The 12,254-nt window shown below is 40.6% G+C and overlaps 1 protein-coding gene and 1 long non-coding RNA gene across 5 annotated transcripts in view; one reads left to right on the forward strand and one right to left on the reverse strand.

Annotated features, from left to right (window-relative positions):
- GALNTL6 (polypeptide N-acetylgalactosaminyltransferase like 6) overlaps window positions 1–12,254 on the forward strand; it is a 967,667-nt gene that overhangs the window by 881,721 nt on the left and 73,692 nt on the right. For all 4 annotated transcript variants that reach the window (XM_036888959.2, XM_036888958.2, XM_036888957.2 and 1 more), the window contains one exon: window positions 875–992. In XM_036888959.2, the coding sequence (XP_036744854.1) occupies window positions 875–992 (118 nt within the window). The remainder of the gene's footprint in view (window positions 1–874; window positions 993–12,254) is intronic.
- LOC118914269 (uncharacterized) overlaps window positions 1–12,254 on the reverse strand; it is a 156,065-nt gene that overhangs the window by 26,463 nt on the left and 117,348 nt on the right. The window lies entirely within an intron of this gene.

Genomic DNA, 12,254 nt, shown 5'->3' on the forward strand with positions numbered 1-12,254 from the left:
CCGCATGCTGCCTCCAACCCGGGACACCGTTCCCAGCTTTGCTCTGCCTGTATCTTCAAATAGTAGATGGGAATGTTGTGAGGATTAATCAAGGCAACCGAGCAGAACCCTTAGCCAAGAGCCCAGTTTATTGTGGGAACTCAAACAAACGACAACTACCTTTGAACTGCAAACATGTTTAGGACTGCGACCAACGGTGATCGGTTGTCTCAATACACAGCAACGTCACTGCAATGTGTCCTAACAGGGATGGAATACTCGGAAATTATTATTTGATTAAAAGGAATATTTCTTAGAAAGGCAGAGAAAGCCAAAAAAGTATAAGTATAATTAAAGTGAAAAGACCAATTAAAATTCCAGCTTTGGCACCTTAATTAAATAACTAATTCTGGTGGGTTATTTTATTCCAACGCACCATCTCACATCTTTGAAATGGACATGACCCGTAAATGGTAGATGCTTGGTGAATTCCTACTGAGAAATTAAATCAAAGATATTATCTACAGTAGCATCTCCTATACTTTTATCTGTCTGATAGTATAAGATCCCTTTCCCTTTGAAGAAATATTGGTATTTCTCAATATATCAGTCACTGAGAGTCATGTGGACTCGTGACATCCTCTCCAATGACGAACATGCGGAGCGAATGTGGCCCTGCAGGGCATTAGTTGCATTAGAACCTGACCTGCAAAGTGTAAGGCTCATTAAGAATTCTGGCAGCAACGAGAGATGGGGTGAGAACCCTATAACCCCTTACAGGAAACCACTGCGAAAAAGCTCCCTGTAGGAGATCACTGACACATAACCTGAAGTTTGCTTTTTTTCCCCAAGCAAAATGCCACTGACCCTGAAGACTATTTTATTCATTTCACAGGTCTCCTGTTATGGCTGGAGGTCTCTTTGCTGTTGATCGAAAATGGTTTTGGGAGTTGGGTGGCTATGATCCAGGTTTAGAAATCTGGGGAGGAGAACAATATGAAATCTCTTTTAAGGTAAGCTGCCCAGCCCCTCCTCGCACTATGTCTACATAATTTCAATGATTCGGATAGAAAGAATGTCATCATTTTGTTTTGTGACCAATGTTGTTAAGATGATAACAGAATTAGACGTGTCACCTTCCCGGTTCAGCTTTTGGGTGAGGGAAGCTACTCCCTTCTGATGCTTCAGTGAGATGCAGCCATGCCGTAAAGGGAACGCACGGCAGGAATAATTCAAAACCCCCCTGGCAGGGAGGATGCCTGGTGCGCAGACAGACCAACAAGTGGGCCCCTTCCAAGCCCTTAGAACATAGACCAGAAGGGTGAGGGTGAAGGAGACTGGGGTGTCAGAGCTTTGGCTCTTTGTATTTGTTCAGTGGTTCATCTTCTGATCATAAGCAGTTATTCCTAAATCTCAATAACAGGAGAGTAACTTCAAGATAAGAATGTCAAATTAAGGCTCTTCTTCATAGAACTCCAAAGGAAGCTAATTGTTTACTTATTTTTATCTGAAGTTGCCAGGTCTCTACTTGTTTTGAACACTAATACTCAGGAAAACTATATGGTTTATTTTATATATTATATATACATACACACACACACACACATAAAAATATATATGTGTACACACGTACACACACACACGTATGATAGAATATCAAATTTCAAGGTTTATGAGTGAAAAAATTTACATATAAAGACCAGACACACAAAACAAATCAAGCTGTGCAAAAGGTTCTACTCCAAACCCTTAAGATTTTTTTTTTGAAAAATCAGTCTCATAAAGGAAAAAAAATACTTATTTGTATAGAAGATAGACATTCTTGCAAGACTTATCACACAGAAATCTATTATTAAGCAAATCAGCTTTCTCTGACTAGTTCCATTGTAAAATCAAACCAAATTTTGCTGAGGAAAAAAAAAAGTTTCTTGAACACAGTCAAAGTCACACTTCAGAATCCAGCTAAACTAGTGAAATGTATGCATAACAAGAAAATGATAAAACTGATTTTTATAAACCCATAATGGCTATATTCAATGTGTTAAGAGAAATGTTAGGCTGTCCTCAGAGAGTCATAATATAAGTATCCCCAAAGTGGAACTCAGGAGGCATGATTGCAGGCTTCAGAGCATCTAGAATGTTCCATCCCACTGTACTGGCAGTAATCCTTGAAATACCTTTTATGAAACTAATGCTTTTCTCACCCTTATTCAAACACATCTCATTTCACATCTGAAGGTACTTTTTTCTTAACCCCTTTATTGATACGTGGCTTTGAATCCTTGCATTTGCCAAAGCCTGTAGGGTTTCTCCGCTACAATGATGGCTGTGCATTAGTCACAGTGCACGTGACAGAAGGTAATGATGGTGGGCGTCGTAGTGACCGTAGACAGACATTATTACGTTCAGTTAGTGGAATGTGCCGCTTGCTGAGCTAAGTGCTTTATAGACACACTAAAATCAGGACTAAGAGATGGGTGGCATTCCATTTTACAGATGAAGAAACCGAGACTTAAAGTTTTAGATTTTAGATCGAATTTTTTTTAGTTTGAAAGATTAAATGAACTACCTAGTGCCACTTAAGGATGAAAATGCTCCATTTCTTCATAACTGCAGAGAACACAGAAACATGAAGTGGCCAGACACCCAGGTCTTATCTGCCAACACCATTCTAGAGTTCCTTGCTGATCTTTGATCTCCGCCTAAAGGCCCCGCAAACCGAGCAGAGGCGTCTTCATTACCATCTAATGGCACCGCGGCCACTTTTCTGCTGACACTATTACCCGAAAGGCCCAAGGATGGGTGAAAAGTTCACAGTAAAACGTTCAGCAGCACCTTCTACGTGAGCCCAGCATTTGAGAAAAAAATGGCATTGCTCAATTTGCATTATCTTTAGAATTCAAGGGATACTTTTCACACTTTGAGACTTTTTTTCTTAAATCCTCTTAGTTCATGTATTCTTGAACTTTAAAGTGTTATTAAGAAAATGTCTACTAAGCAGGAGATACCTGGCTTTCAGTAACAAATGGAGGGCGGATGAAATTGCTATTCAAGACCAGAGAGTTTGCACATATACATTTGCATTCTGAATCACAGAAGTACTTGCTAGAGAAACAGAATCGAGCATCGTTCACATCTCTGTCACTTGCATCTTCACGTCTCTTCTAGGTGACCTGAGAGTTTATTGCCTCATGTCCAATTTTTTACTTATCTGTCATTTCGAAGGATATAATTGGAAGGCAGCCCTATTATCTTTGTCTAGAAACCATAGCAACAGAGCTGGAAGGCCAGGACTACATTGCCCCAGGCTGTTGGTTTGGATTGACAGGCTCTTTGGCCACAGCTGTGTCTTCCAGGGTCCCATTCCAGACAAGGCCCTTCATCCTGCTCGCTGTTGTGTGCTGACATTGGGGCTCTTGTCCTTCCCTATTGGTATTTGTAAAATCAGGGGAACAAACTTAAACAGGCTTTGGTCAAATTTGCATTTAAGCAAGAATTTTATCCATGTGAAAAGAATCAGAAGAATTGTACACAAACAGCTCTGTTAAATAGTATTAAAGAGGAAAGAAAAATCAAACATCTGCATTTGGGGCCATATTCCATGAATTCTGATTAACTCTACAGCGTAAAGCTGTGAGATATACACTGGCCAGCATTTAAGGTATGGGAAATATATATGGATCACCAAGAGGTCATTCATCTATTTCACACCATAATACAAAATTTGTTTCACGTACAGAGCTTAAAAGCTGTGTATTCAAAAGATTTCTACCTGTGGTGATTTTCGGGCATCTTGGCTTGCTGTTAACTCTTAAGCCACCGAATCATTTCAGCAAAGTTTATAACAAAAGTCCAGCACTGAATGAAAATAATTCCAGAAAACTCGGGTTTATAAAAAGGGCTGGGTTTTTGGTCAAACAATATTTGGGTAACAGTGCGCCTCAATTCTTTTTCTCTGTAAATGTCCTTCCTTCCTTTTCCTAACATCGAATGAAGAGAGTAGATTTCGTGCCCTAACACAGTGTAAAAGCCGCCACAGTGTTGTTTTCAGGAGTCCATTGAGAAGAAGCACTCTCTAGAGAAACAACCTGTCTGCTCTCTGCCCCGTCCTCCATCCCCTCTAGTATGGATCTGAGCTTCTGCATGGCCCAGGGTTACCCAGCTGTCTTCCAAATGTTGCTAGGTTGGCAGCTGCTAGGGAGGAGAAGGCATTTATTTAGTCAGTCACTCAACAAGCTTTTATTGAGCATCTAATGTATGCCAGGCATTGTTCCAGGTACAAAATTTGGAATTGCACCTGGAAACAGTCAGGACACCAAGACAGACCCCATGGGGGACCGGAAAGGGACGACCCTGGCCCTTAACTGTCACCCATCCCTTCGGTTGCTGAGCAAATAGTAAAGCCATTATGAGCCTGACTTTCCAGAGGGCATTTTTACATCCATTCCCCAACACAGATGCCCCCATGTTTAGCATTTTCAAAGATCTGCCCTTTGCTGACCAGAAACTCTTCAGAAAATAAAAGTGAGCAATGAACACGATGGAGGCATCCCCAAGAAATTCAGAATGAAGCCCAGGGACTCTAGTCTATAAAACTCTCTGGGACTAGACATAAAGCATAGACCTAGGTGGAAGAGCGTTGGTTGGTTTGGGGTGCCCTTCTCTGCAGACCCGAGGGAAACACACTGATCCCGGCTTTCCTGGGCATCTGCAGTCAGCGAGGAGCTCTCAGATACTAGCCTTAGCTCTGCAGAAGCATGCAAGGCTCCCAGTGAGCTGAGAGGGTACCGTATGTCCTAAAATGAATCTGGCAAACCTGGAAACCCTTCAGCCCTGTTTCAAAACTACTTGTAGTGGATTATAACATGTTATGCAATCATTTTTGTTATGTGCTGTCATCCTTCCCATGTGTTGAGTTTAAGATTCAGACATGTAAGGAAATTTTACATACAACTCATGATCTTCCAGCCCTAATCAGTCATTAATTCACTCAACAAACATTTATTGCCTGATTACAATGTGCCAACTTGTGGCTCAGTTCCTGAGGTTCAAAGATAAACGTGAGTAGATTCTTGCTTGGGTGAGCAGATTCTAGCTAGCTCTGCAGTAGATCCTGAAGTATTCATTCACTGTAATTATTCAGCATCCATCTTGTTGTGAATATATTTTATTTCCATATGCACAGTAATAATTCAGGACAGAGATGATAGCCTCTTCGCCAGTCTTCCTTCCTCTGTTCTCTGCCCTCATTCTGATTTCTGCATTTCATTCATTTATTCTGAGTCACTTTATTTTCCCCTCCTGAGAGTTCACAGTTGCTCCTAATAACCACACACATCAAATAAACATACAAATCATAAACCACGGGACTTCATGTCAATTAGCTACCTCCCCATCTAAATCTACAAGGCACACCAACTGAACTAGTATTTTCCTTCCCTCCCAAGATGTAAACTCATGCTTCCATTTCTGATCCTATTTACTCAGCGATCTTAACTAACCAGTCAGGGTCTGTTCTGTTCCTTAGAAACTGGTTTACCCTTTTACAACTATTCATCAACACCCCTCACCGTGAGTCTGTGCACCATACAAGCTACACTCTGCAGAAAAAGCCCTTGGACCCAGTACCACGGAAATGAGTATTTTGCCTACTAAACATAAACATCCCTTAAAACAAGAAAGTACAAAAAAGCTACATTAAGAATTTCCTCTGAAGCCAAACTCATAAATGCACATTTATTCACCAGTCTTCCAAGGCAAGGGAGGCCAAATTTTCCTTCTGCCTTTGGGTAGCTGACAGGAGTAAAAGCAGAAGCTCTCCCACCACGCCCATTGCCACGTTCTCTACAAGCTCCAGTTTGGGCTGCTTTGAACTGGAATGAGAAACCGGAGACATTGAGAGGCTATCTTAATGCAGTAATAACAGAATCCTTCTGATTTGTTTGATTTTACCCAGTCTTATCGGTACTTTGCCCATATCTAATTTGACAGCAATGTTTTTAACAACAGCTCAGTCCTTTCAGACTCCTCAAACTAGTTTTGACATGAGTAATTCTCTTTTCATAAGTGTCTTTCATCAGTTTAAGTGGTATTTAATTAAATTACATAATTACAATTTTTTAAAACTAGTCTAATCACATTTGGGAGGAAACGCACAGCCTTGAAGATAAGAAAGTTACTTAACTAGGGGAGGAAAAATTCCAGGTAAATTCCAGGTAGCCAGCATTCCGTGTAGGCCTGCCGTAGGAACACCATTCGATACGCTCACAGAAGGAACAGAGAGTGATGGTCGATGCACTGAATCGATTGCACAGAGATTCAGCCCTTGCTGCCAAGAACTTTCAGCCCACTGAGAGGCGGCGGGCAGAGCCTTAGCACAGAGGTAGCTCCCAGCTGATCAGTTCATGTCTGGGGTGAGGCTCTTCCTTCTGGTCCTCGGCCCCACCCAGGTGCCCCAATCCCCTGACCACCCTCCAGGGCCCACAGGTGCCAAGCTGCTGAGAGGCCAGTGTCTCACAGCGATGAGCTTGGGGGTGCAGCCACGGCCCTCCTCCCTGCCTCTTGCCCCTGGTCCTGCGGAACAGCTCCCTCTCACGCTTTTCAGTTATCACTCCTTCTTCCCTCTGCAGGCCCCATCTTGTGTAATTTCTCTAAAGTGGAAAAAAAAATCAGTCCTAAATAAGCCTGTAGGGTTTCTCTGAACCTTTTTTTCTACCTAGGTGTGGCTGGGGAAGAAAACGCTCCTGGAGTGAAACTAGAAGATAGGAAAAACATTGTGTTTAACAAAATGAACGCTGCAGGTCATAATCCTGCCAGACACAATCAAATAGAGACAGTTTAAAGTAACTAAAATATGAGGTCTTAATCAACAGCATTTTGTGTCTCTCCGTGACTTATACAGCCTTTACCTGTGTTCCAAATTCTGGCCATTTTATTCTTCCTAGAGTGGTAATAACCATTACTTGGGCCCTTAACAAGAAAAAGTAATGAGCTAGCATTTAAAGGTCATTGAATTTAATTTCTTAGCCCATTCAACACTAATGCAAGGTAAAAATATAATTTCTGTTGCATAATTGCAAAGACAAGCCATTACCTAGTTAATATCAAAGCAAGGATTAGAATATGGGTTTGCTATCAAAACCATTAGCCTTATTCCTCTTAGCTGGAAAAACAGAAGACTTTATGCCTTGATAGAAAAGTGGCTACTGTCACTCTCTGAAACCAATTTAAAAAGGAAATGCAGGTTTTTCCTTTCTGGCTTTTATTAAATATGAAGGCTGACAACTCTTGTTATGATTTAATATAAAATTTAATTTTTTACTATCTTCAAAATGCAAGGGTTATTCAATAAGGATTGAATACACACATTGGAGACCAGTCATTGAGCAGAGAACATTCAGTTCTTTACTCAGACAAGATAACAGCCTCATTTTGGAGTTGGAATAGCTCAGCAAACCATACAGTCTGGACCTTAACCTCATGATAGAGTTTCTCAAAAACAAACATGGGTCTTATTTGTATTTAGCAAATCAAACCGCAAAATTAGCTAAGTTTGCAGTTTGCCTAAATGGTATATAGCAATCCAAAAAAATGTAAGTACATAGTTCAACAATCGAATGTCACACATTTACAGTAGATTTACAGTTTTAAATGAAAAAGATAATGATTTTACTGAGAGACATAGTCATAAAGATAATTCTTCTTAGGATTGAAGAGTTCATCCAATGCCTTTATATTACCTATGGAGACGATAATAAATTGCATAAATTTAATGCAACCTCAGTAAAAGTGGTAATGTGGTTCTTTCCTATTTGGGTGGGGGGGCTAGATAAACTGTTTCTAATTCATAAGGCAAAGCAGATAAGTAGAAAAACAAGAAAATTTCTGGGGAAAATGATAGGGTATAACCACAGCAGATAATAAAATTTGTATGAGTACACAGAGGTATCTATGGCACAGTATTTAAATAGACCCAGTTAAATATGGGAATTTGGCATAAGATAAAGTTAACATTTAACATCAAGAGGAAGAGAGCCAATTTCTCAGTAAATTGTATGGGATGACAACTTCTCTGGAAAAATGAAATAGAGCTGGACCCCAAATCACACTTCATGCAGAAATAGATCCAAAGAAGACAAATCATTTTAAGCATTAAAAATGAAAATATTTAAGAACTACAAAACTCCTGGAAGAACTAGAACGGGGAAAGCCTTCTAAGTGTGATTTTAAAAAACAAAACAAAACTGGAAGCAATGAAGGAAAGGATTAGTTCATCCCCATAAAGATTCTACAGGGAAAAAAACAGACAAAAGTCAAACGGCAGGCTGGGAAAAATGTTTTGCAACTAATCGTCTTAATGCATAAAGGCCTCCCACAGTAAGATTAGTGTTTTTATAAGCAAAATAGACAAAATATTGGAACAGACAGTTCCCAGAAAAGGCTACAAAATGCTTAAATATGAAAAATTACTCATCCTCAATTATGAGAAGAAAAATGCAAATTAAAACTGTAATGATATATTTACACCTATTAGATCAGCAACAGTCAAGGATTTTGATAATACAACATGTAGACAAGGGCTTAAGGAAACAGACACTCTCAGACATGCCAATTATAGCAATAAAACATTGTACAAGGTGTATGGGAAACGATGAGAAAACTTCCTATCGCATTTCAGTGTGATTTTGTGTCGGCTCACCTTCATTTCTATTCACACAACCCACAGATAAACTCACACATGTACAAAGATATTTATCTCAATATTCTTTTTTTTTATTAAAAAATTGGAAACTTAAATATCCATCACTAAGGGGCTGATTAAATTAACTATCATTTACTTACAGTGAAAATTATAGTATGCCTTTATATGAGTGAAACGACTTTATTTTTACTAATATGAAGTAATATTCAAACCTATTGTTGAGTGAAAAAAAGCAAGGGAAAGAACGTAAGTGTAAAAATAAAAATAGGGGGAAGATAAATTTTGTTATGTTTCATAATTTACATATAACCTATATTATAAAGTATATATGAAGGTACTTATAAAATAAAATAACAATATATGGTTTCATATGCAGACAGCATCCATAAATGTACTCATATATGCAGCAAATATTTACTGAGAGCCTGGCATGTGCCAGACCCTGAGAATATAACAGTTAACAGGAATGACAAGTTCTCTTATCTCATGGAATTTAATAAGGAGAGATTATAAATAAATAAGTGAATACATAAACAAGATAATTTCTGACCTTGGTAAGGGCTAAAAGGAAAAGGGCTAAAAGCCAGTACTACAAAGTAGGAGGCCCAGAATAGAGATGACTACCATTTATGTTTAAAAATAGCAAAAATGTTTAAAACTATTAGTGTTTCCTTGCCAAGATAGAAGACGGGGGAATGGGCTTCCCTGTTTCCCTCCCATTCCTACGAATTCCTACAAATTAAACCCAATACCTGACTGGATACACGTACGGTCACTTCAGACTTTGATAGGCCACTGACTTGACTGTCCTCCGAAGGCAGAGGGTTTAGATCAGATGGTCAGAAAGGTCTTTAAAATGCAAATCAATGTTGACATGTTACTAGATATTCACTTGGGTGTAAGGATTGTTTAAATACAAACTCTAGAAATAATCCCGGGTACAGAGAGGCCAACCCTTCTAAGCTAAAACAAGGACTTTGGTGCACCAGAGAACTCTTGAGCAAGGGACCCTGCCTCCGTGCAGAGGCCCTCTCATCTGTGGCCTCCCATCCACGCACCCAGACACCCACCGCCCCCCTCTCTTACTCCTCCAGTGTTTGTAGCAAATGTTCCAGGTGTTACATTACCCACAGATTTGTAGGAGAAACTACAAAATAATCACACACTAGAGCCTAAAGAAAGGGGGTTGTTCCATGGGCCCCTGACCCCAAGCCAGCCCCTCGGTCCCCTGGCCCCGGCTCACCAAGTGCCACAGTCCTGGCTGCTGAGACAGGCCTCCAGTGGACCAGCAACGACTCTATAGTTTTAATGAATATGCATTTTCCACTTTTCTTTGTAGTTGTCTGAAAATACAAAACCTCCTGGGGTGTTTAATTCATCTTCCTAAAATAGTTTATTTGCCTCCCTAGAAGGGGACAACTGTTTCATTTTAGAAGTGTGCTCTTTCCCTCAAGCCATCTCTGTATGAACTCTCATGGCCATGTTTTTGTACAAGTGGTTTTGTTTGAAATAAATTCAGCCTTATAAAATGTGCTCATTAGGAATCCTTTTTATGCCAAGGATGATTCTAAAATATTTTATCTCCTTTCTCATTGCTTTTATGAGACAGCTATATTAGAGACCTCTCCTTACTCTCCAGCCTGCAAAGTACATCAAAGGGTTGCATTTTGTATCTAAATATGACAGACGCCTTTTTATAGGAGGCCACAAACCTTCAGAGACACAAGGAAATATCTGTAGCTCCTCCTATGGGGTTTTTCCCTGTACAATATTTAGCCTAAGTGACATAAAAATAACCATGTTAATTCAACATGCTCAGAACTGATCTTCCAAAGAAAATATTAAAATGACTCTAAACTCATTCAGAAACTCACAGATAAACAGAAACAGCTGTTAAATGTCTCACAAGCTAGTCTGAGATTCATTTCAATTATCCAACAAAAGTCACCTTAGGTGTAACAGAGCATTTTCAAGTTAAATTTTATGTCTGTTGGACATAAGTCTCACAGCGAATCTGAATGTCTCCCATGTGTTACTTCCTTTATGTTGATGTCATTTTCCTAATTCCCCATTTAATTTTATTTTAGCTTTTATAGACGGTTGTAAAGTGAATAAGATAAAACAATTTACACAGCATTCAATACATGGGTTAAGGTCAATTTGACTTCCTATTGAAATGGTACACTAATATTGCTATGTTTTTTCATTTTATATTTTTCTGGTTGCCATTTTTGCCTAACAAGAAAAACATGAAATAAATCTAATCATGCTAATGCCTCTGGTGTGTAAGTCTGTATAAAGCATATCAGCTTGACCCACCAGGGCAAAAGATATTTGTACAGAAAGTTACCAAAAAACTCCATATGATTCTCACACCTTTCCCCCAGATCCCAGGGTTATAGGAGCCTCGGAGTACGTGCACACGTCAGAGGTGTAAGGATTGGTGTTTACGCTCTGCACGGAGGTCAACCACCTGCAACCCGCAGGGCACATAGGTCTGCCATCGGCTGCCGCTCTTCTCCAAAGGCTGAGACTAGTTGGTGCGCAGCACCGCCTCCCGCACACACACCGGCGGACTTCCATGTCGTCATGTGTCCTGACCCGCCCATAGAGGTCAACGTGGGTACAGAACAATGACCCCCGTGACGCCAGAAGAACACGGGTTGACCGTGGGAAAGACTCCGTCACGTGACTCCATTCTCGAGCCACGGCTAAGGGTGGCACGAGGGCGCTCTGTGCATCACTGCTCTTGGTCCTTACGACCACCTTCTGCAGTAGGCACGTTACCCCTACTTTATAAATGAGCACAGGGAGACTCAGAAAAGGGTAGCGACCTGCCCAGTTCAAGCCCTGGCCCGAAGTACCCTCTCTGCTCTTCCATATCATAAAAAAATAGTGACTTCTCAAGACTAAAAATAGCATGCAAATGCCATTATGAGCCTTTAAGAGCACTCACATTTTTTATTGTGATGAAATTTCTTCATATTGAAAATTGCTAAAATAAAAAAAGCAGTTGCCTCCAGCTGCACCTTGGACAACGCTTTGCTGCTGCACGGGTTTCATGGCCGCGGCCATGCACCTGGCGGCGTCTCATGGGGGCGGCTTGTCTCAGCATCCTTGGCCCTCCACACATGCAGACCCTGCTGTGCAGAGAGCTGTTTATTTGGACTCTCTGGCCCGTTAAAAGCCCAGCTCAGCCTTAGAGGAAAGGGGAAATTGAAGAGACGTTGGCCCCCTCCGCCAGCGTCCTTGCCCCCACTGCCTCTCCTGCCCCCCGGGACCCCGCCCGGGGAAGCGCTCCGCCCCCGCCCTCAGGAAGATACTGCGACTGAGGGGCTGAGAGGCGCACGTTCGGAAATTGCCCTAAAAGAAGGAAGCTGTTGTCCCAAAACCAAAAGCCAATTTTTAAAAATTTTAAAGAATCTTTATTTACTTTTAGCAGATGGTGAATCCAGAAAATGTAAGGAATAGACTCAAAATCTGGAAATACATGGAAATAACGGCAAAAAGCAAATTCTTTGCCTCTAATGCACCTTCTAAGCTGTAGGAAAATGAATTAAGGGAAATGAATTAG

The sequence above is a fragment of the Manis pentadactyla genome, chromosome 1, assembly GCF_030020395.1.
Source record: "Manis pentadactyla isolate mManPen7 chromosome 1, mManPen7.hap1, whole genome shotgun sequence".
In the NCBI taxonomy this organism is placed as follows: Eukaryota; Metazoa; Chordata; class Mammalia; order Pholidota; family Manidae; genus Manis; species Manis pentadactyla.